Raw genomic sequence first — 25564 nt, forward strand, 5'->3', positions numbered from 1 at the left:
AATATTCTCTGTAGCAGTGCTGGTGTCGTGGGTGGGGGGGTTGTGTTGGATATACCCAGGCACAGAGGCCCTGGAGACCATGAGACTGGGCGTATCAAGAAATTTCAAAGGTGCCTCAGGTATTTAGATGAGGTTTCAGTCGGGAGGAAACTGGAGTTAGATTCAAAAAACAAGTCTATATTAATTATTCCTGTGCGGCCACCTTACCCAAAGGAGGCCAATCAGCGTTCTTCTCCAAACACTTGGAATGGAATTGAAGCTGTTCAGAGATACTGTATTCAGGAACTCCTAGCTGCCACATTTTCCCGCCTTGTAGATAAAGTCAGTCATTCAGAGGCAAGAACAAAAGAAGGCGACGCACAAAAAAGCAGAGGCCAAAGAGAAAGGGGATCTTGATGATATTTGAGTTGAGTTTTTCCTGAGTTTGAACTGCATTCCTGCTCTTGCTGAAGCCTAATTGTGAATGTTTTGTGAGATAAATAACACAGTATCTTTTCAGTGAGCTGCCTTTTCATAAACATCTGTGTAAGCTGAGGTTTGGGAATTACTGATCAAAATACACGTGGGCCTCCACATACCAAGAACGCGAACCATTCTCACAGCTGTCCTTCTGCTTCTCCTTGTGCTGTAATATCCTGGCCCACCAAGTGCAGGGTGAAGACTCATTCACTGGAGGTGGTGGTGATGTTGAAGTGGCTGATTGCTGTCAAATGTAGCAAACCCTAATCAGAGGAGCTTGCACAGGGCACAGTGGATGTGCCAATTCTGCCACCATCTTATGTGGAAAGAGATTTGCACATGGAAGTGTTTATCCTCAGGCTTCACTTTTTTTCAGGGTTTCCTAACTCTTTCCGGGTTCCTCAGCTGATAACACGTATCCACATACGTGTTGCAAAATCTGTTTAGGAGCTCAGACTCCAGAGTCCAGCAGGCCTAATTCTTTTTTTCCAGCTTCCCATTGGTGGGTCTGGGGCTGGCCGGAGAACCTGCATTTTATTTTATTTTTTATTTATTTATTTACTTATTTATTTTATTGTTGCATTGGGTCTTTGCTGCTGCGTGTGGGCTTTCTCTAGTTGCCATGAGCAGGGGCTACTCTTCGTTGCAGTGCGCGGGTTTCTCAGTACGGTGCCTTCTCTTGTTGCAGACCACAGACTCTAGGCGTGCGGGCTTCAGTAGTTGCAGTGCGTGGGCTCAGTAGTTGTGGCTCTCGGGTTCTAGAGTGCAGGCTCAGTAGCTGTGGTGCACGGGCTTAGCTGCTCCACGGCATGTGGAATTTTCCCAGACCAGGGCTCGAACCTGTGTTCCCCTGCATTGGCAGGCGGATTCTTAACCACTGCGCCACCAGGGACGTCCAAGTTTTTGCCAACTTTTCAAAATCCCCAAACCTTGTTTTCTTATGCATATCATGGTGGTAGCAATAGTAGCTGTTTTGCTAGGAGAGTTTGGTAGGGAAGAGACAGTTCATATAGAGTGCTTAGCATGGTAGCTGACATAAACGAAGAGCTCAATGAATTGAGGTGGTTGTTAGAGGTTTGGTTAAAACTCAGATTATGATTGTTAGCACCATCTGCTGATCCACATCTGGTGGTCCGGATTCACGGTATACAAGGAGTCCATTCATGACCCGGACAGCAGAGAGTTACTGACAGAATCCTTGCTGTTGCCCACCTTGCTCTAAGAAGGCTGGCTCTGGTTTCAAGCCCGAGTGTGTAACGTCGCGCGGGTGAGACTGAATGGATGCTTGCTTTGTGAATGCAGTTATCATTCCGATGCTGATTTCTCTTCATACGGTGGCTGTTGTTGTCAAAGGTATGAGAGATTAAGGTTGCACATGGGTACATACTAGGATCATATTATTGTTTGTCTTGGTTTTTAAAATGATCCCTGATGTAGACTTGTTTCCTGTCATTTCTGCACACTCCATCTCCTGGAATGTCAAACAAAGCTCTAATCAATTGCATCTCCTGTTACCTCAGGTTCCAGAGAGCAGTAACTTTAAATTTTAGACATGCTGCAGTGTGTTCAGACTCCAAGTTCACGAGTTCTGACACTATACTGAAACATACACCTTAGACACTTCTGCCGTGGATCTATCATTTGGAATAATAAGTGATAGAACCCTCCCCAAAAGAGAAATGTCACTTATACTAGTTATTGTCCACTTTAGGGAGTAAACATTTACTAGAGCATTTGGTTTGAATGAATATACTATGAATTAATGTTGAACCTTCTCCATAAAAAAGGACACTTAGGTTCAATATTAGCGTGAATTTTTAGAACAATTTCACAATGACCATAGAGATGATTAGAGCAGTTATGAGGTATTGACGTATCCAGTGTGGGGATTGCCATCTGAGATAAACAAATCATAAATCATGTTAAAACATCTCTAGGAAAGGACGTGATGATCCTGATCTGTGTGTCTACTCAGACTTGTCAGGCTCGAAGTTGCTACAACTCAAGAGGAGGAAGAGCCTTCTCCAAGTTGCATCTTTTCCTTTTTGCCAGTATGGCTTCGCATCCGAACTTCCTGCTGTGAGGAATTTGTCTCAGCAGCCACTCTGTAGTACCTTGCTGCACACACAGCCGTCCGTCCACAGCCTGCCCTTGATGCTCAGCAGCTGCTGCTGCAGCGCCCTGACCTGGCTGGTGCTCAACAGGCCCCGCAGCCCCTGGGTCACCTGCTCCGGGCCCTGGAGCACTGTCGTGGCTGCTCTAGCTGCCCACCCTGCCCCTCTTCACTCCTGCTGCTGCCAGCGCCACAGACGCTCCAAGGCCTGGAGATGCAGTTTCTGGGTCCTGATAGGGGTGGGGATGGGAAATAAGAAGGAGCTGAAACTCAGTTTCCCAGTGCAGAACCCAGTTGTCTGACTGTCACCTAAGAATGGGTTCTAGCACGTAGCATCCTTGTCTGCAGCAACAGAGCCTGTGTAAAGGCTCATTCTTTCTCTCCTCTGTCTCTCCATCCATACCAGTAGTAGTCATGAAAGCTCTAGCTCTTCCATCAATTTCTGGACTTAGTGGGAGCAGAGTAACATACCTTGTAAGTACAGAGGAGTTAATACTCCCTGGGGTAAAGGTTGATCGATGAGGACTGAATCCAAGGAGGAGCTGGCATGTAAATACCTCTCCCTTTTCCTCCCTCCCCACATCACGGATGGTCCTGCAGCCTGTCTAGAAGATGTTGTGATTGACCAAGAAACCAGCTGTGTTTACTTGGAAGTTTAGGCCAGTTGACAACACACTACCTTATATTTGCTTTTGCTCCGTACCTGCGATGGCTCTTTCACCCTCCCTCTTGCTATCCTGGGATTTTCTAAGGCATTTATGCAAAAACAGAGCTACTCTCTACAGTTATCCAAATAGCCAGTGGCCTTTATTTTTTTGAAGTATGAGCACCTGACTAAAACTGAGGAGATAATACTTATCTCATGAGTATCTGCTAAAAATGTTATGGTAGGAAATCTTTCATCAGGCAGATGGTTGGGCTAGATAACCACTAAGTGCCTTCCAATTCTAAGCTTCTGTTCCTGTGAGACAATGCAGAATTTTTTTTCTAGTCACCCAGAATAATTTGAGTGGAATTTGTATAAAATATCTTCAAAGAATAGTATTCAGCACAGAAGGTATTCTGGGAAAACAGCTTCTCGTGGCAATAGAGAAAAATCAGTGTTTTCCTGGAAACCCAAACCTAAGCCATGTGAGAAAGAACTGAATTCCCTACAAAAGAAAAACAAGCAAAGCAAAAGAGAAATGTACGCCCTGTGGCTGTACCTGCTCTCTTGGGGTGTGATTATGGATTAGGCCATTTTATCACATGCACCTAGACAAATTAGGTATTGTTTTTCTCTTTCAGTGAATCCTGGCTGAGTTCCAGAATGAATCATCATATTCTGAGTGCATCAATTCCAAGGCATAAATTTGCATTTGTACTTCAGTTGCTCTGTCAGCTCTAGGAGAATTGCTCAGGGATGCCTTATTATCAGCAGTTGAAAGATAAGTCTCAAGAGGAGGAAGCTGCTGAAATACGCAACTAGGGTTTTCTTGAGCAAGAGGTAGCAGGAGCCAAAACTTTGAGGTGATGATGATTTGGGTAACGCTGACAGCATCCTTTCCTCTGACAGGGTGGAGACTGTGGAGAAGGAGTCCAGATCCGCAGTCTCTCCTGTGTGGTCCACAATGGCTCAGTGTCTCACTGGACTGTACCTGTAGACGATGCCCTGTGTGGAGAGAGGTCCTTTCAAAACAGCATCCTGAAGCAGCCCTGTTCTGTGCCTTGTCCAGGTAGGCAATTTTCTGTAAATGATCGGGAGTGCCTTATATAGTGACCTTTTTATTTATTTATTTTCTAGTAATTTCCTGAGTTCTCTTTCATCCAAGGTGAAGTTTTTAACTAATTTTAATTCATTTGTTACTGTGGTTATCGCTTTGGAATATACCCAACAGCTTCCATAGAGGCAAAGTAGGCCAGAGTGGGGAGAACGCACTAGACTTGGAAATGTAAGAGCTAAGTTAGCATCTTGGTACTATCACTTCTTCACTGGAATTGTACCTGGGACATATACTCTTGTCCCTTTGAGCAGTGGTTGCTCCATCTAGAAAATGTGTTAATAATACCCAACCTGACAGCAGCTAGCACATCGGCCAGCACTCAAAACATACTGACTGAATCCATGGGTGGGTGAACCCCTGGGTGATGACATGGTGGGGAGAAGTAAGGCTATGGGTTCACAAAAGCACTCTGTTAAACAGGTGAGTTCTATTTAACTGTGAAGGTCGTTATTAGTTACATAAAATTTATGATTTATTTTAATTCTAATAACACAGCTTGTATGGCATGAGTTTAAGGTGACATAATATATCCTTATGTATCCTTATAATATGGCATGTAACACGTGTGTATAAACACATACATACCTATGGACATATATGTATACACACAAATGTGTGTATGTTTAGATTACTAAACACTCTAAGTTCAAAGATATTCCACTTCAGTAACTGACTTATTCCCTTTATGTGATTTCTGTGAACATCCATTCTATGATGCTATGCTGCTCTTTAAAAACTGAGTTGCTGTAATCTTTACACTTCCTTTAAAAATTTTTATTATGACTAGTAGACACACAGTGTTCTCTAGATAAAACTGCCACGATTTGAAGCAAAATAACGGCAGTCTAGTGTTTGACGCTCTTTTGCTCAACTAGATTAAACCATAAATTACTTCCTCATTCTTAGCACTTTCTAATTAGAAAATTTGTCAGTGTAGAATGTGTAGTTTTGGGAACCCACCCTGTCACTGTGCACCACACAAATCTCACCGTAAACCCTGTGCATATAAATGCTGTCAAGGGCCAGTCTTCACATTGTTTCCTCTGCTCTGTGCTGTGCAATCCTCCAGGAGACTGCCATTTAACAGAATGGTCAGAGTGGAGCACATGTGAACTGACCTGCATCGATGGAAGAAGCTTTGAGACTCTGGGTCGCCAGTCTAGGTCAAGGACATTTATAATTCAGTCTTTTGAGAACCAAGACAGCTGCCCCCAGCAGGTTGTAGAAACGCGCCCTTGTACAGGTACCAAAAGCAATTTTCAACTCTCAGCCTTGCTTGATCAATGCTTATTCTGCTTTAATGTGAGGTATAATAGAACCGCTGTTATCATATTTACTTGCAGGAGGTAAATGTTATCACTACACATGGAAAGCGAGTCTTTGGAACAATAATGAACGAACTGTATGGTGCCAACGTTCAGATGGCATTAACGTCACAGGTATTCCTGCCTAAGATTCATGTGGGCACTTCGAACAGATCTCTGAGTGTTGCTGTTGGTGAGAAGAATTAGCTTACAAATTATAAACAAGGGAAGACTGGGCAGTGGCCTTAGATGAGCTTCCATTAGACCTCTGCATCTTAGAAAGCTGACATCCCATAATATATCAGACAACTTAAAGAAATAAGCTGAGACACAATAAAATTTCCTTAAATATCATGATCTGAGACAAAGACTGAAAGAGACAGACATTGTTAGTTTAAAACAATGGTCTCTCAAATTTTAAAAGATGTACCTTTTTAGTAAAATAGTATTTGAGAACATATCTCAATATATCCTAAAGTCCTTCACTACTGTGCTAATGTATCATATTATGAAACCTATACAGAAAGTAACATTAAAAGGGTTGATAAAGATACAATAAAAATTAAACTATATTAATGATGTAAAAAACATTTTGCTGTAAATGATAGATGATTATATTTATGTACCAAAAGCTTCATTTTTAACAATGTGTTAGTCATGATTATTATTTAACATCTGAATATAGATTGAGGGAAGTGCTCTTCATTTATGATGGTGAATGCAATTGGATTCTACAAATGGTCTTCTCAATCACTTTAAAGTTTTTTTCTTTTTTGATGCCTTCTTTCAGAGAAAATTGTCATTCTTTTTACTTAGTACTGTGGCTGACTAAGAGCTCATCAGAATAGGAGAATTTTGATTTTTCTATCTGAATAGAAAGATTATTAGCGTCACCTTTTTCTTGTTTTTGCACTATTTGTAATCCCCTCAATCCATAGTGTTTCCATACAATAATTTTAAGCTACTCATCCATTTTGTAAGTTATTGTTAATATACTGTAAATCTACCTAACTAGGAACACAGAAAGCATCACACACTGCAGTGTGCTGAGAGTTAACTGGCGAGAGTTCCACTATCAAATTCTCTGTATGGAGTACCTTGTGCCTGGTGTACATCACAGGGCCATCTGATGAGTGAGTTCAGGTTACCAGTGTCACCTGCTAAGTATTATTAGAGCTTAATTTCATTCTCAATATTTAAAATGTTGGATAAACGATATAAATTGTAACCTGTCCTTCACGACTCCAGGAGATCCTCTCCCCATGGGGTGCACACACTGCATGGTGGAGATCTCTGGTTTAAGGAGTGAAAAACACCCCCTCCAAACTCTGTTGGCAGCAACAGGGCTGTGTGGATACTGCTGCTAATACTCACCTGATCGATTTTACACCTACCTGCTCATTCTGGATCCTGGTGCTGTTTTGTTTTGTTTTGTTTTTTCCTTTAATTTCTGTGGGGATTATTTTTTTTATTTTTCAAGTAACAGTGAGCGTTTAGCTGTTTCTTTCTTAGGAAAATGTAGATCTATTCCCTACACAGCCTTAAGCCCAAAGCTTTTTGCTAGTTACAAAATCATAAACTGTAATTGTTTGACAATTATAGTAATACAGAGACTAGAACCTATAAATGCAGCCAGTAGTATATAGTTTAAATACTGACCTTGAATAACATGTCAGCTTCTTTGCTTAGTACCTTGAATCAAGGAAGGCATGATTAATATTAAATGATTTTCAGATTTTAGAGACATTATTCCATCCATTTACGCAAAAATATTTAATAAGGATCTGCAAGTACGATGTCAGAGGTGTGATTACCCCGCCTGGAGTGTACACATTTGCTGTTAAAATGTGTAGGGGAGTATGTATGTGACTCTGTGTGTGTGTGTATTCTGGCTGAAATACATTTAAAATGTTACCAAAATGCTTGATATTGTGGTCCCATGAATTTATTAGAGGCATTCTTTTAGCGTTTTGTTGGAAATTAGTCTAGTGCCTACTTGGGGTATTCGGGAGCTGGAAAAAATATGTAGAACAGATCCTCGAGTGTATATATTTTCTGCTCCTGAACTTCAGTTGAGATTTCATCAGTTCTTTTACTGATCCCGGCACTCACAGGCTTTGCCCTCAAGCATAGCCATATGAGAGAATCCCACTGCCAACGCGCAGGTGTACAGTCTCTACTGTAAACAGCTTCTGTTAGCAGAGCCTCCCATCGCAAACAGCCCTTCCTGGGGTACTGTGATCAATAATATAAAACTGGGCCACACTGTCAGCAAACAGGTTTTTAAAAATAATACTGCGACAAGGTAGCCAGGGAGGAAAAGAAATGAATATTTATCATAGAAAAACTCGTCACTGATGATGGGATTTCCTTCGCAGGAGGCTGCTCCCCTCAAGCACGCCCTGCTGCTATTCGGCAGTGTAACCCGGCCTGCAGGAAACCTTTTTCCTACTGTACCCAGGTGAGTCCAGTGCTGGATGCTTGGACGCGTACTTTAATTGCTGTGTTGTATGTATGCTGTCAGATGTTTTCCAGTCTCCTACAGCCCAAGCAGCAATTCCATGGGCCCAGGATACCACCTAGAGGCATTTACAGGAGTAATCACAGCTATGAAGAATTCCTTCCCAGGGCATGTGTTCAAGAAAGCAGTCTTATTTTCTCTAAATCTATCTATAGCCAACCCTCTCTTTCAGATGTCTAATCTCTGTTAGCTCTGTTTATCCTCTTTTTACCAATGTGCTCGCAGGTGAGTTATTTCCTCCATCCTTAGCCTTTCATATACATAAAGTATTTTGGAAGATATTAAAAAGGGCATGTTGATATTTGCTAAATATTGTGTAGTAAAATTGATTACACTATGCTTACTGTAGTGCATATACATTTTCTACTTGATTTTAAATAAACTGAATATGTGGTTATGGGTAATAATTATATGTGTGTGTGTATATATATATATATATTTTAAAGCAGAAATCTTTCTTCCCACTTTCCTTCCTTAATTCCCATCCACCACTGCTCAGGAATTAACGCAAAATGTGCTATGTGTTCTAATCAGCAGCACTCGTGTGCAGTGCACGTAAAGAAAGGTGTGCCCTGTCTCCCAAAGAAACAAGTGTCTCCGTATAGTATGTTCTTTCCAAAAATGATCTGGTTAAAAATGATTCAAATGCTCCATCCTATTTTCTGGCTCTTCTACTTCAAGTTAGGCTAATTCTTTACCACAGGAAAGCTAGGGATTAAGCTTCCAGAGGAAAAAAGAAAGACAAGAGATGAGCAACAACTTCATGGGCTAATGATGTTTGCAAAATAGAAGTTGTAGTTTTCCACCAACTCTCTGGATACCCTCTTTAATAAAATATAAATCACCTATTCCCTTGAACCTCTGGCATATGTGACTGGTTACAACTTTTCACTCAGTCTAAATAGAGATGCATCTTGAAAAGATGGCTTTCATAGCTAAGCATATACCAATTTCCTTAGTTCTCCCCATGGAACACTGAGTAACGTCTTCAACTAAAACCACTGGAAATACTATAATAATTATCACTATTATATGACTGCTACCTAAGCTGTAGGCATTTATTAATTACATGCTTTTCTGATATTTACTTTTTGTGAAGTTTGAGGTACCCTATTTATAGTTTTAGTATCTGTTGCTCCTAAAAATCGTGTGTTCAGTCAACAATTGATGGCCTAAGTAAATCTGGCTGATGTATAAGGCTGATGGGAGTGGCTGTGGAAGGCTGTTCAGAAAATTCCAGATATAGTTTTATGTAAGGAGCCCAAATAGCAAAGTCATAGAGAGTCATAATCTTACGCGTATTTTCTATTCTTCTTTACTCCTTTTATGTTTGTTGAAGGAAGGAAGAGCAGTTATTTTCAGTTTCACTTCCAGAGGCAGATAGAAATCCTTGTCCATGTTACTTTATCGTAATCAGTTTCTTGGAGAGGTTTATTGTACATGAAAATTAGCAGGAATCCACAGACAAATATGAAGGGACACGTTGTCAAGATGCCAACTAGGAATGTGATAATGTGATGTGACACTCAGGTCAGTACAAGGAAAGAGATATATCTGTCTCCTCCCTCTCTTGGACGTGTGCCTTTGGTGAAGTCTTTTTTTCTCCACTTGCGCGGCTTCTAGGCCTTGGGCTGTCCCCTCTGAGTGCAGCACGAAGCCTGTGAGCAGACAGGCAGTTCAGACTAGTTGGTGATTAGTGGTGGAAGGTGATAGAGGCATTCAGTAGCTGGGGCAGCAACAGACCTCGAAGAGCACAAAACTCGAGAGGATATTCCTGTTGCTTTGCTTCTCAGTGTCAAGGGCAGGTTGGAGTGAGTGGGAAGACATCTGAAACAGTGGGGGAAAGAGCTGAGGCTAATTTTTAATTAAATGCTTTAAACATCTGTACAAGAGAGAAAAGGATGTAGTTAATGCCTGCTATTGACAAAGAATTGTGACTTCATATTTGGAAGGTATAAGAATTATAAACCACTAGAAAGCACTGATGATTTACTTAAGGGTTGACTTTGGAATTCAGAAAGATGAACTATTTATTGAACTTTTGGCTCTTTGCCAAGTCTGGTGCTGGAAAACCCTAAATTGCCATGACATAGCATGCAAATATTAAGTGCTTCCAACAGTTAAAGTGTTCTTTGTTCATCTACACAGCTCGCTGTGTAACCATAAACATATTTTTTATGCTGTAGGGTGGAGTCTGTGGTTGTGAGAAGGGCTATACAGAGATAATGAGATCAAATGGTTTCCTGGATTACTGCATGAAAGTACCTGGCTCAGAGGATAAAAAAGCTGATGTGAAAAACCTTGCTGGGAAGCACAGACCTGTGAATTCAAAAATACATGATATTTTTAAAGGATGGTCTCTTCAACCCCTTGATCCAGGTACACATCGGTTATGAGTCAAAAATGTAGATTTTTCTCATGGAGGGCTGGGGTACATATTGTGACCACTGCTTATGATGGAAAGAATGAAGGGAAAGAGGAGAGAAGGAAAAAGCAACATGGTCTAGTTCAACGTTTCTCAGATTTGAGTGTTGTGTACTGTAAAATGTTCTCGTGGGTGGTTGAAGTTAAGTCAACCCCAGTCGAAGAGACACTGAGTTAAGGAACCAAAATATTAATCTTTAAAAATGTTTGAACTGTAAATTACCTCTGCCAAAGACTTTGCTTTTATAACTGTGAAGTTTTTGTATATAATTGAAATTAAAAGCAAAAACTGGGATAGATTCTCAGGAACATGGAGTTATGTAGGGAAATGTCCAGGGACCCTATCTGGTTTGAGAAACACTAGTGAACTAGTAAAGAGCATCAATTTCAGAGGCCTTCCTGGCATCACGGCTTGGAAGGTACCTATTTTGTGATTGAGTGTAACTTCGTCACCTCTCTGGAACTGTTTCCTCATCTACAAATCAATCTAGAGCCACATTCCTGCATGACTGTCATATGAGTATTAGCATACTGTCAGGCCTGCAGCACTCAAAAATTAGTGGGCATTAAGGACAAGAATGAACATTTATTAGATGCTTTCTGTGTACCCTGTGGTTCCATGCTGGTTGTGGTGCATGACTCATTACGTTCTTGCAACATAATGAGATGCCATTAGCCCCATTTTAGAGATTAGGATTCTGAAATTGGCAAATTAATTTGACACCATCAGTAAGTGATAGAAGGTTTGAGAGGCAGGCCAGTAAGATCTTTACATAGCACTGGTCTCTACTTTCCACTCTGTGAAGTGGGCAGAAAACGAAAGCAAAATTCTCTGTGCCTACTGTACATACCTCTGCTAGAAAACAAAATGCTACGAATGACTGAGGGAAGGAAGCACTGAGAGTGAAGAGACACACAAAGCTCAAACAAAAATATACCTTGGGAACTTTCCTCCCAGACCCCAGGCCTTGGCCATACCAAATTGCCTTGATGACACGCTTAAATGAAGCAAAACCAGAGCCCAGGCAAAAAGGACCCTAGATCTAGTGGAAGAAACAAGATGTACACCTCTTAACTTACTTTTAAGGGTGACCACACTATCTTAAGTTTTGAGTCCCATCTATGTCTGGGCATGCCATAGATATTCAAAAATACCTTATTCATTTTGTAACGTTTAGTGGCATGTAGCTAATTTATAGCAATAGACGTAAATTTGAGGGATGCGTGATATGAAACGTGGCCACTGCTTGTAGACCCTATTTCAGGAAAAGAATTAGGGTGAGAATCCAGGGAAATGAGTTTTCAAATCCGTACCTGAGGTCCTTAACCTTCAGAGGTCTAACTAAAGCATCAGTAGCATGTATGTGAATATACGTGTTTGTGTACATATGTGCGTGCATATATACATATGGATATACACACATATATTAATATATACAATACTGTATACATATGTATGTATCTAAGTATATATATAAAATATATATTTAGTCTGGGAGAGAGTTAACTTTCATCAGGTTCTCATGATGAGATTGAGCAACCTCTCAGGAGGGCAATTAGGCAAAATCTATCACACGTTTTGACCTAAAATTTTCCTCTAGGAATTCATCAAATATACACACATATACCAAGAGAAGTATGTAAATGACATTCATTATAGGGTTGATTATATAGCAAATGAGTGGAAATAACCTAAATGTCTGTAAGTAGAATCAAAGAAAAACAAAGATACAACTATGCAATATATTTCATAGAGGTATTAAAAAGAATGATATAGACCTGCCTTCATGAATGAGCATGGAAATATTTCCAATATATATTATTAAGTGGATAGACTTGTCTTTATGAATTCACAGTATATATTGGAAATATTCCCATGCTAAGTGGAAAAGAAGTACCAAAGTGAATGATATACACCATTTGTGTCTTTTTTTAAACGTGCGTATATTTTGTGTATGTACTCCATTTGTTTGCATATACAGACAAAACAGATGGTTCACAAGCAAATTGGTAACAGTGGTAGCACCTGGGTAGGGAGCTCAGCGAGGGTGACAGGAAAACTGATTTTTCATTACAAATCTTTTTTTCAGTAGTTTTGAATTTTGATCCTATCCATTATGTTGTTATAAAAAGCTATACTAATTCTTCTTTAAGTAACATGCCTTAAAGAGGTACCACATACCTCTGTACTAGGGATGTAAAAAGACTATATCTTCCTATACTTCATCTCTATGAGGTTTAGGGCTAATAAGATGAAAGGTGCATTCTCACTCAGGAAAGACTTTTTTTTCTTTATTGCCAGTGTAAAAATTTCAAAATAGGAGATTTCATCATTAGTGTTTCAAAGAGATCAGAATCAAAGCTTTGTTAAAAGTTTTATGACCACAGAAAAATATCATTACTACACTGAAACCTCATTCTAAAACCTGATTGAGGCTCGAAAGTGTCTTGTAAGCAAAGATTGTAATAGGTAGCCATAATACAATCAAAAGTAATTGTGATTTTCTTCCAAACAAGTGCTGTTTACAATAGATTTTGATTGTTTTTCATCCCACGAAAGTCTTTAGAATAAGATGCTGTTATGTGTGTTTTTTGGACCCACAGTTAATTACATTAATGAACCTTCTGTGTGTATCTTTCAGAAAGGAGCCTAGTTCCTTTGAGATGCTAAGGCATTGCTACTATCAGTACAGTTGTAGGCTTAGTTAACTGTGTGCTCATGTAAAACAGTAAAAACCACGAGATTTCCAGAAACAACTCATATTGATACATACGCACTCACCATACATACATACAGTCAAGATATATGTCACAGTAAAAATCACAAAATAGATCAGACTATTTGGTTCTATTTTTAACTCTAGCAGATATCAAATCCAAAATAATACATACTTGTACACATGTGGATATGTTTTGCAATACTTTTGTATTAGAAGTATATATGAATGAAAATAAATTCAAAATATCCTGCCAGTTGTTCGATTTTATGAGGTATTGATTTCTGGTCTTTGTTTGGCATTGTGAAAAAATGATAGACTGTTTTACATTTTATATTTTTCACCTTTTTTCTGACATTTGATAGCTGTCACATGTGGATATTTCCACTTATGCTTCTGACTTATGCAAACCTCAGAATTCAGATGAGAAATAAAGCTTTTGTGTGCTAAGCTTATTATTTTCTCTTTATTTTAAACAGATGGCCGAGTGAAAATCTGGGTTTATGGCGTTTCAGGTGGCTGTTTTCTTATCATGATTTTCCTAGTATTTACTTCCTACCTTGTTTGGTAAGTACCAACAAGTAAAAAGTTTATATTCCACATTTTCATGGGTGGCATATTATACTAAAAGAAAACTTATATTAAGGTCATTGGCCATTATAACAGGACCCTTGAACTCACAAATAATCACCAACAGTAGAATTGCTGAACAGTTGAAATGGGAGGTCGATATCCTTGTTGTCCTCATTTGAAATAACATGCTTTTATCTGGTTTGCAAATACTATGCGAAGTCATCAGTCAGGCTTTCTCATTTTAGAATTTTGATTTAGATCAGTACTTTTTAGCTTTGATACTTGAATCCTAGTCCCAGAGATTTTTTTTAAAACTTTTTTAGTGCAGTATAGTTGATTTACAATGTTGTATTAATTTCTCTTATACAAAAAAGTGATTCAATTATACATACATGTATATACACACACATTTTTAGTATTCTTTTTCCATCATGGTTTATCATAGGATATGGAGTGTAGCTCACTGCGGAACCCCAATTTATAAGTAACTAGCTCCTAAACATGTATTATTCTCAGAAAATGATGATTAGTTTATTGTATGGAATATATTTTATTTGATGAGCTGGTCTTGAAACCAGACAGAAGTAAGTACATTTGAATGTTTTCAAGTGTGTCAAGAATATTTTATCAGATTCCTAAGAAGAATTTTCAAAGGACTTTGTTAATTTCCATGAGATCAAAGTGTTACCTTGCTTTTTTCTCTAAATCAAGATGTTTATACTTATCATGTCTCAAACTATTTCCTGGAGAATTTTTGCTCAAGTTTTAATCTCAGTTCAAATCCGGTCTTTGTATTTTTAGCCTGTACTTCCAAGGTTACACAGGTTTGTAAATCTTTGCTCTTGGTCAGTGAAAGTTAGTGAAGAAAATAAAGTGACTTTAATTCTTTCTGCCACCTACAGTGATCCAAATTGAATTTCTAGAAGTTGAATTTCTATCCAACTAATATTTCCACAGTGTTGTCGTAAAAAGGAATACCTTCAGTTAGTCATTTACCCCAAAATCAAATGATTTGACCAATTATGTTCGAAGTGATAAATTTTGTGAGTATTGTCTAGGTCCTGTCTGAGTGAACAAATGTGAAGTGGAAAGCCTTATATGAGGTTGAGAGTGATAGGAAGCATTTACCACTAGAAAAGTTTAGAAAAAGGGAAAGGTCTTAAATTACAACAAAGAACATAAAGGCTTGACAGATGAGAAACTGCTCTCAAAGCAATGGCCTGATACAGTGTAAGATAACCCGCTAGTCTATTAGTCTGTGAAAGCTTGGATATGTGCCACTTCATAGCCACATCTCCAACTCCAGATTCTATGGTTCCTTTTTCCCTTGAATATCTAAAAGATTAAAAATTAAAATTTAATAACAGTCATAAATTTTGCCCTTTTACATTTCTCCATTTCCTCCAACTTAAAATTGTGTTACCCTTAATCCACTCCTTCAGTAATAAATATTTATTGTGGTCCTTTCTGTGTGACTCTAGGGATTAACTAGGTACCTCACTGAATTCTGATGACAAACATAATTTTCTACAGAATTTTTAATGTAAAAGATCAAGGGAATTGTCCCTTACCTTTTAGGGACCAAATTATATAAGTATTTATGTATAGGATGTCTCACGTCTTTTCTCATCCTCGATGCCCACCCCTAATAATCCCCCTTGGAAGTAGCACAGTTAGCTCCACCTACGGATTCTTTACAGATGCTCCCTTCAGCAGTCTGTAGCCAGGTTAGCCTTCCTAAAACTCAGCCAAGTGATCAGATGGCAGCGATGGCTTCCCATCAGCAGCAAAATGAAAGTCATATTCTGGCTGCCTTGCCAGTCAAAGTCTTCCACTATCTGAGCCCGAACAACTCTTTCAACGTCATTTTCTACTATTTCCCTATGCCCTGGTGTGTTACATAGGCCTAGATTATTTAAATCGTCGTTTTATCATTGAAGAATTTTTTTTTAATTTTACATCTACAATCAAATTCAGTATTTTAAGTTTACCAGATTCATGTCCATCCAAGTTGTGAGATATTGCACTTCTCTGAATCTGTTGCTGTTTCAGAGGTTTTATCCCAAGACGCAAGTATCTATTAACATGTATCAGGGAAGCTGACCCTTTTATTTGTACTGTTCAAGTGTATTTATGATCTCCATTAAAAAAAACTTTTTATATTATAAAGGTAGCATATAAGGCTACAACCTCTTTCTGAAGGAATATATTTTAGGAGACGTTACCTTACATTAGGGTACTTTGGGTGGTACCTTATTTCATAAGGCTTCTGCTTCCATGGTTAACTCCATATATTCTACTCTTCTAGAATTAATTTTTCATCATAAGTTATTGGCATTCTAACAATTCTTCCCAGTAACATTCAAATGTCAACATTTTCCTTATCAAAGAGTCTGGAATAACTTCTCCATACTGCCTTCCCTATGGCACTTACTCCATGCTGGTATTGTAGTTACTTGTATAAACGTGTTCCTCCTCTACCAAACCCCAAGGACTTGGGGGTGGGGGAGAGGAAGAGGTGTAATGACTATGTTTTATTGGCTTTTTAGAGTACAAGTTTCACTAATACTTATTAAGCAGATGAATAAGGGAATGAATAGGTGGACAAGTTAAAAAATAGTTTAGTGCCTGTGATTTTTAGAAATGTAGCTCAGAAAAAAAATCTAATATTCATACATCAAACAAAGTGCTTTGCATAGATTGCCTTATTGCATCTTCACAATAGTCCAGTGGGGTGTTGCTATTACGCTCATTTTAAAGAGGGTATAAGTGATCCTCAGAAAAGTTTAATAACTTATATAAGGATATTAGTCTGGGGGTTAAGACAAATCTGGAGTTGATTTTACCAAATAGTCCACTGGACTTCGAGGCTCTGCAATTTCTTTCCCTTGAGTAATCCTAAAAACTATTCAGATTTAGAGGATCTTCATTTCGCAAGTAAAGTAAGCTGCAGACCTGGGATATCAAACATTTACGGTTACATGTGAGCTACCTAAAGAATCTAAATAGATATTTTCACCTCATCTATTTCTATTAAGTAGCTTGCAGAAGAGTTAGAGGATGACAGTTTTGGAGATTTTATATTTTCTCCCCCAAAATAAAAAGCTTAGGACAAAAGAGCTGCTGTAATATGCCAGGTGTTAGATGACAGCAATTTATAATAACACTTGGGAGTGTTTTTGAGAAAATAGAGAAAAATAGTTTTCTCAAGGACTGCTTCGTTCAGATATGACCCTTTGTACATCTGCCATTAGCATTTGGAGTTTTTGAAATATTACCTATGCCCCAGCTCCCCTGGCAATAAAGATCCATGAGGTAATTTAGTGGGGACGACCACAGGCTGAGCTTGTAGTTAATCTAGACATAGTGCCTGGAAGTTACTGGGAGAACTGCATCTATTCTACCTTGCTCAGCACAATGCAGGTAAGAGGCTCTAGAGTTTGAAGATGGTGCTGCCGTTTCCAAGGCTTGGTCCTCATGAGTAGCTGCCTGTTAATGTCTTCTGGTCTGGGGACGGGTCCTTGTGGCTTGAATTCAGGGTGCTGAGAAGTGTCAGCACTTGCCTGTCTGTTCACAATGAGCTCACTTTTCTGACTTAATGGGTTTATCTTCACTGAAATGGAGATGATCCTGCAAGAGGTGGCTTTACAACTTGTCAGTCAATGATCTCTTACAGCAGGGTTGCATAATGGTTTTCTCCCTTGTGCCAAGTCTGAAAGTGGTGGTGGCCGTCAAGAGTGCTCCATTAGGAAGAGTTATAAGGCGATTCCTGGGCCACGAGAAACAGTAGTGTGATGGATAGGAGATGTCCACTGTGGGTACAGGATGCCTGGGGGTGGCAGCAGCCCATGGGCCAGGCATTTGTGGGTCCTGATATAGTGTGAGTGAGGTGGTCACATCTTCCTTGATACCAGAGTTGAGGAGAGAAAATGATTTGAAAAATGATTTATAGGTGAATTTCCTAATAAATACCAGGAAGGGAGAAAGGAAAGGGAGCAGGCACTTCTAAACACAAGTCTCCTATTTGCTGGTTTTGCAGAGGGCAGCCTCCCACTCAGCTCTTCCTCTTAGGGTTCTTTTTAACCAGCCAGGAAGCTTTGTAAAGCCACAGCTTCCCAGCAGAATTACCACCTTATTCAATGGTTGCTAACTTTTAAACTCTCTAAAAGTTCTCAGATCTCACACATGCATAGCTGTGATTTTAGTATATGAAAAGATGCATCATGAAATGAAGCCTTTATCACAACCATCCCAGCACACACCATGGTCCACAAAAAATCTAAAGCCTACATACTAAGTGCCCCCTCTTTTTTTTTTTTCACAGAGGTGAACACAATATTCATAATTCCATACCTGGAAACTGGTATAAAAATCCACGTAATATTTGAGCAGAATTTTCCAGGTGCAGCTCCTAGAGGCTGGCCAACTTTAGATGTCTCCCAGGCAATATTACTCTCTTGTTTTTGGAATTTTTATTGAAGTGTACTTAGTTTACAATGTTGCTAGTTTCAAGCGTACACCAAAATGAGTCAGTTATATATACACACATATATGCATATATTCTGTTTCAGGTTCTTTTCTACTATAGGTTATTACAAGATACTGAGTAGAGTTCCCTGTGCTACACAGTAGATCCTTGTTGTTTACCTAGTTCATATATAGGAGTGTGTATATGTTATTCCCAAACTCCTAATGTACGTCTCAGCTCCCCCGCCATCTCCTTTGGTAACCAATATTATTCTCTTTATAAAGATCCAGACAGCTCAGTCCCTCCTCCCCATGCCCCAGCTTTCCCATTTCTCTGCCAAATAGCCCTTAGCAAATGCCAATTAGAATGAAATAATGCCATTTGCAGCAACATGGATGGACCTAGAGATGGTCATGCTGAGTGAAATAAGTCAGAGACAAATATGATATTGCTTATATGTGGAATCTTAATAAATGGTACAAATGAACTTATTTATAAAACAAAAATAGAGTTACAGATGTAAAAAACAAAATATGGTTACGGGGGGAGGGATAAATTGAGAGATTGGAATTGACATATACACATTACTATATATAAAATAGATAACTATTAATAAGGACCTACTGTATAGCACAGGGACCTCTACTCAATACTCTGGGAATAGAATCCAAAAAAGAGTGAATATATGTATAACTGATTCACTTTGCTGTACAGCAGAAACTAGTACAACATTGTAAATCAACTATACTCCAACAAAAATTGAAAAGAATGCCAAATCCTCCAAAACAAAAAACAAAAAAAAGAGTGACTGCCAGATGTAAACTTTATATAGAGAATGGATAAACAATGAAGTCCTACTGTATAGCACAGGGAACTATATTCAGTATCCTGTGATCAACCATAATGGAAAAGAAAATATATGTTTATATAAATATATATGTAACAATCACTTTGCTGTACAGCAGAAATTAATACAATATTGTAAATCAACTATACTTCAATAAAATAAAATTTAAAAAAAAAAGAGCAGATTGCCAGAAACTCTGGAAACACCTACATTTCTTGCCCCTCTCTTTTCTTCCCCTAAAACAGCATGAGATGTGGGAGAGGGAAGATCCCTATTGTCATTCGAGGTGAACTTCCTCTTATTCTTTTGGACATTAGGACAACCCCCCCTACCACCACCTGGGTGTCTACACAAGCCGTCACTTCTGATTTGTCCTAAATCCTCATTTGTGTGATTTTTTTTAGTCCCTTTAAATGCTGCAGATTAGCTTCCTCAGGACCCAAGCTGGAGCCTGGCAATATAATTAGAGCCACTGGAAAATACAGATCTATTAATATAGATGAAGTTGAATGTTGCTCAGATAATTATGCGGTAACTACTCTTTTGAGAAGCAGACCAAACCTGGGAAACAGGAGATCATAGGCCAAGGATCCCTCTGCAGAGAATTGTAAAGCCTATGTCTGCCTCTCCTCTGCTGAGAGGCAGGTGTTGGCCCGCAGCCTGCGCCCAGCACTCAGCAAGTCAATCACTGAGCACCCGCTGCACGCCGGGGGCCGTGCAGGGACGCTATAGGATCCCTGCTTCCTTTTAGTAGGTTTTTTAACAATCATTTTTAATTTACCTCTTTAGCATTTATAAATTGCTTCTAGTGTCTATAAATTGCTTCAAACATCAAAAAAAATTATTTTTCTCCTGAATTAGAACCTGAGTATGTTAAACTAGGAGATTCTCCCTACAACCATGCTATCAAACATCTTTTTCTTTTGTGGTAAAATTCACATATCATCCAGTTCTCTACTGGAGCTATTAAGTGAAAGGAGCCAGACCCAAAAGGCTACACATATAGTAGGATTCCACCTGAAATATCCAGAACAGGCAAATCTCAGAGGCGGAAAGTTGATATGTGGTTGCCAGGGATGAGGTTAAGAATGCGGAGAGACTGCTTCGTGGGGGCAGTTTCCCTTTGGGGTGATGGTTATGCAATATTGCAACACAGTGTTTGAAATACCACTCAGTTGTACACATTGAAATGTTTGTTTTTAACGTACATTGACTCAAAGTATGACATTATTATATATATACATTCAAAGTATAAAAGTTAATTGTATGTACAGACAAAAAGTTGTTTCTACCAAGTGCCTGATTAATGATGTGGATACAGGGAGGATGCCCTGAAGGGTTAAAAGCACTTGTCCTGTGTGTTTTACATGCACTTAGATCCCAGGCTCTGCCACTCAGTGACTTGAGGGAAGGGAAATAACTTCTCTCCTCCTTCTCTGTAAAATAGCAATTATCCTACTGCCTCCCTCTCAGTGCTGTCCTGGGATGTATTGAGATATTTAATGTAAAATGCTCAGCACAGGGTTTGGCACTAAGTATGCATCCAATTAAGTGATGCTGCTGTAAAATAAATAGTATAGAAATTTGGAGAGAGAGAGGGGGAGATGGCTCCCTGCCGGTGAAGACAACCCAAAGAAAGCTGGGCTCTGAAGGCATGGCAGAGCGGTGAGAGGTGAGGTAGTGCGTGGCAGAATTCAAACTATAAATACTCATCAATTGAGATTCACCCATACTCAGAATCAAAGAGCATAATGCAGCATGTTTTGCCCGAGATCTGGGGCATCACTGTGTGATTTGGGAAGTTACTCAATTTCAGCTTCTCTCTCTGCGAGAGGGAATAGCAGCCCTCCCTGACCTTGTAAAGTTGTTGACCTCAGGGATAACAGAGTCCAGGGGAGAATGGCTTTGCATGGTGCAGAAACAGTGAAATTTTCCTGACAGACTCTGGTGACGTGGCAGCTGGATGTCAGGATTCAGGCCAGAGCAGAAGTCTGTTTGCTTAAAAACAAGAGCAAAGTAAGGCATGGGAGTCTGGCTGTTCTAGCTACTTAGGATGTTAAACATCTGTGCTGTGGAGGTCGTAGTAGCTTAGAAATTAGTCAGCAGCAGATGTTTGCATTACTGCATATAAACAAGGGAAAGTAGCCCTTTACCAAGTTCACTGTTTCCACTAAACCATTTTTTAGATTTTGAGAAAACAGAGGCTTCTCCTGATTTAAGGTTAAAGTACACCAGTATTCCAAAAAGGAACCCACCAGTCCAGAGAAATCCATCTTTTGTCTAACCACTTGAATTTCTGTACCTCACAATTGTCTTTGGCAGATGAAACACAGCTCTGTGAACTTTATCTCAGGAATTCTTTTCCCTTTACAGCAAGAAGCCAAAACCACATCAAAGCACACCTCCCCAACAGAAGCCTCTGACCTTAGCCTACGATGGAGACTTAGACATGTAACCTGAAAAAGAAATCCAAATGTAGACATCAACTGCCTTAACCGCTTTCTCTTTTGTAGCTCTCAGACTTCTCAGTTTTTTGAGGAATCTCATGATGTGATATACCGGGCAGAATACAAATATTGCAAAAGTAATATTGCCTCAACTTCATTTGGACATGGAGTCAAGGATTATTCGGTCTGCCATTTTGCTTTCAAGTTGTTCGTGGGTGTGAGTGTTTAATTTTTTGATTTTCCCAAGGGGACTGAAAACCCCTCTCTTCCTGTTTGGAAATGGGAGGAAGAAAACATGATGGAATTCCCACAGACTTGAGTACACTTTATCCTCAGCAGCATGATGACAATCCGGAGGAAAGTCCGATCAAAGCATTTACTGTAAAGGATGAGTCTGACACTGCACTGCTATGCACTATATTAGTGCAAATCCTTATTCTTCCCATACTTCAACACTGAGTTTTCTAGAGTTTACATTGGTTCAAAGACTTTCAAATTGGATTGCCTATTTTCATGAACACAGAGCAAATGGGTTACCACTTCAGAAATTCTGAGTTTTTACCGTTACAGATTGTATTTTGTTTTGTAACCAGGGGGGATGGTGGCACTTCATGGGTTGCATCTATTGGAAACAAATGGAATGTGTGTAATTGCTGGACTAGATGAAAGCTAGTGGTTTTGAATGAAAAGTTTTGAATTGAATGTTAGAGTGTACAAATGAAATCGGTGGTTATATTGGAGAAAGAGGTAAATTATTTCATTACTAAAACTGCATTTTAACAAAAATTTAGCCATGTAGAGATAGCATTAACCACACACAGTTGTGATTCAGTTTAATGATGACAAACTCTGCTTTTGTAATTTCAATTTTCTTATCTGAATATTTATAAATTCTTTTTTTGAATTTAATTATCTGACCTCATTTAATATACATCGAACACTGATCCTGTTTGTAGCAAGTCTTGCTTTTATAAGGTTTCAATATCTCAAACAACACATGAAAGAGCTGAAACCATTTTATGAAGATCAATGTTTGTAATCGTAGATGTTGAAAAGAAGGTGCCATCTTGTGGTATTGACTTGTATTTATAATAAATAAAGTGCTCAAGAGACTGAAATGTTGACTGTTGTAGATTTATTCCCTACTGAAGAGCCCTTGCTTTGACAAAAACAGCTTTAACAACAGCTTCCCTGTGTCACTGTTTTAGAGGCTGACAGCTGAAATCACTGACAGAGAAAAGCAATCATACCCCACATTCTCAACACTATACTATGAAATGGAGCCAAGCACAGAATAGCTTTGAAGGAATATTTAAAGCTTAGTTAACATTAGAACAAACTGCTGTAATAATGCAAACACTGATGTGTAAATGAACTGAAAAGCCTAGAAAATGGAATTGTTAGAAATGTGATTCAATGAAAAAGAGAGAGGATGTTTTTATTTATACCAGGACTTTTGTTAACCATTTTAACACTAATTGATTTTCTTCAGTGGTACCATGGTTTTAAATGAAAAAAGTAAATGAAAAGAGAATAGCCTACATCAATCCTGTAGTTGAGGAAACAACTCCTAGAACTGTGTTTTTATTGATATTAGTTCACTTTAGCTAAAGCTTCAGTAGTCTTCATGGTAGTTCAAGAGATCCTGCTTTGGAGATCAAATCCTAGCTGTGCCCTTTATTGCCTGTGTGATCCTATGCAAGAATGATAAATTCTCTCTGCCTCAGTTGTTTGACCCACAAAATGAGACAATGAAATCATTTTCCTCCTAAGGTAGACGTTAACAGTAAATGTAGAAGGGGGTTCTGGTTCGAGATGGTGACATAAGAGAATTCTGAACTCACCTCCTCCCACAGACATGCCAAATCTACAGCTACCTACGGAACAATCCTCCAAAAGAAATCCAGAAATTGAGTAACTTCTACACATCAGGCACACAAGCAAAAAGCCACATCAAAATGAGTAGGTGAGACTGAGACACAGTCTCTCCCAAATCCCCACCCCTCATGCAGTGACCCACATGAGGAGAAACAATCCCCCAGCTTCTCTCTTAGAAGTAAAAGGTCTGAACCCCACATTTAGCACCCCAGCTTTTAAGATCTGCACCTGAGAGACAGGCCTTCAAAACATCTGCCTTTGAAAACCAACAGGGCTTGTGACCGTGAGACACACAAGACTATAGAGAACAAAGGAACAGTTGTTAAAGAGCTTGCATGGACTCACAGTGGCCGCCTTCCCGGGCCCAGCACAGAGGAACCCAAGTGAAGAGAGTCGGGGATTTCTATGAAAGCGGCCTCTCTGCATATCTTAAAGCTTTGGCCTGAAGGGCAGGCATCTAATCTAGTCCATATCTGGGGGCTAACTGAAATACTTTCCAAAGGTCATGGAGGCTGGTGGGAACCATCTTTGAACTCTCCCACTGTCTTACCCCAGATTTTCAGCATCTCCTGGAAAGGAACTTGTTCAAGCATCTGGTGCCCTGGTTTTTACAGCTGCCACCCAGGAATCTGGGCATCCTGAACATCTGACTCTGGTAGCCAGGGGGACTTACATTAGAAGATCCCACAGGATTATAACAGAAACATTTCATAGCCAGCTCCACACTGCTCCCCCCAAACCAGGGCACAGCACAGTGGCAGCAGACAAATGCCCAGTCATTCCATGAAAGAGGACTATTAGCTTTTCTTTATAGCTGTCATCTGAGATGCAGGCATACATTTAGGAGCCAACTGCAACCCTTTCTGGAGACCAGGGAGGCTGGTGCTATCTTTGGGCTGTCTCTCTACCTCACCCCAGGTCACTGGTATCTCCACAAAGGAGCTTGTGCATATGTGTGGCACCCCAGCTTTTGTGGCTACTGCCCAGAGAGGACATATCACTTGATATCCTGGCTCTGCAACTTGTGTTCATGGGATCAACAGTTCTTAGCTGTCACCCCAGGCCAAGTGCAGAAGGGATAGAGAAATGTCCATCTGCCAGTATTTTTCTGGAAGAGGTATGTCTCAATTGTTTAAAAGCTTCTGCTTGAGGACCCAGCATCCATTCAGCCTACATCTAGATGTTACCTGAGATCTCATTTGGGACACTGATGAGTCTTGGCAAACCCTCAACTACTGGTAGCCACTAAGAACACAGTAAGCTAATCAGACAATCAAAGAGGTTTGAGAGAGAACCAGGAAAGCTCAGGGTTGAATGCAAAGGTTCATCTCCTACACAAAACCACTTTTTCAAGACTGGGAGAGATGGCTGTTCTATCTACTACATAGAAACCAACACAGAGAGTCAAAGAAAATGAAAAAACAGAGGAATGTGTTCCAAATTAAAGAACAAGAAAATCCCTCAAAAAAGACCTTAAAGAAGTGGGAGATAAATTACTTACCTCATAAAGAATTCAAAATAACCATCATAAAGATACTTATCAAGGTCAAGAGAACAATGCATGAACAAACTGAGTGTTTCAACAAGAGATAGAAAATATAAGTCCATATAAACAGAAGTCACAGAGCTGATGAATACAATAACTGAACTAGAAAACAGACTAAAGGAATTCAACAATGGATGAGATGAAGTGGAGGAATAGATCAGCAAACTTGAAGACAAGGCAGACAAGTTTATTCAATCAGAGCAGCAAAAAGAAAAATAATGAAAAAGAGTGAGGACAGCTTAAGGGACTTATGGGACAAAATCAAGTGGAACAGTATTTTCATTATAGGATTTCCAAAAGAAGAGATGGAGAAAAGGTCAGAAATTTTATTTAAATAAATAGTGGCTAAAAAGTTCCCTAACCTGGGAAAGGAAACAGATGTGTAGATCCAGGAAGTCCAGAGTATTCCAAATAAGATGAACACAGAGAGACCCAAATCAGGACACATTATACTTAAATTTGTCAAAAGTTAAAGACAGGGAAGAATCCTAAAAGCAACAAGAG

The 25564-nt window shown here is 39.3% G+C and overlaps 1 protein-coding gene across 1 annotated transcript in view; it reads left to right on the forward strand.

Annotated features, from left to right (window-relative positions):
- The window catches only part of THSD7B (thrombospondin type 1 domain containing 7B), a 746295-nt gene extending 724651 nt beyond the window's left edge, over window positions 1–21644 (forward strand). Inside the window, exons 21-27 of the mRNA XM_057745884.1 lie at window positions 4128–4287; window positions 5405–5578; window positions 5679–5774; window positions 8018–8100; window positions 10347–10539; window positions 13781–13868; window positions 21563–21644. Coding sequence (XP_057601867.1) covers window positions 4128–4287; window positions 5405–5578; window positions 5679–5774; window positions 8018–8100; window positions 10347–10539; window positions 13781–13868; window positions 21563–21644 — 876 coding nt within the window. The remainder of the gene's footprint in view (window positions 1–4127; window positions 4288–5404; window positions 5579–5678; window positions 5775–8017; window positions 8101–10346; window positions 10540–13780; window positions 13869–21562) is intronic.
- The last annotated feature ends 3920 nt before the right edge of the window (window positions 21645–25564 follow it).

Source organism: Hippopotamus amphibius, chromosome 8 (assembly GCF_030028045.1).
Source record: "Hippopotamus amphibius kiboko isolate mHipAmp2 chromosome 8, mHipAmp2.hap2, whole genome shotgun sequence".
Lineage (NCBI taxonomy): Eukaryota > Metazoa > Chordata > Mammalia > Artiodactyla > Hippopotamidae > Hippopotamus > Hippopotamus amphibius.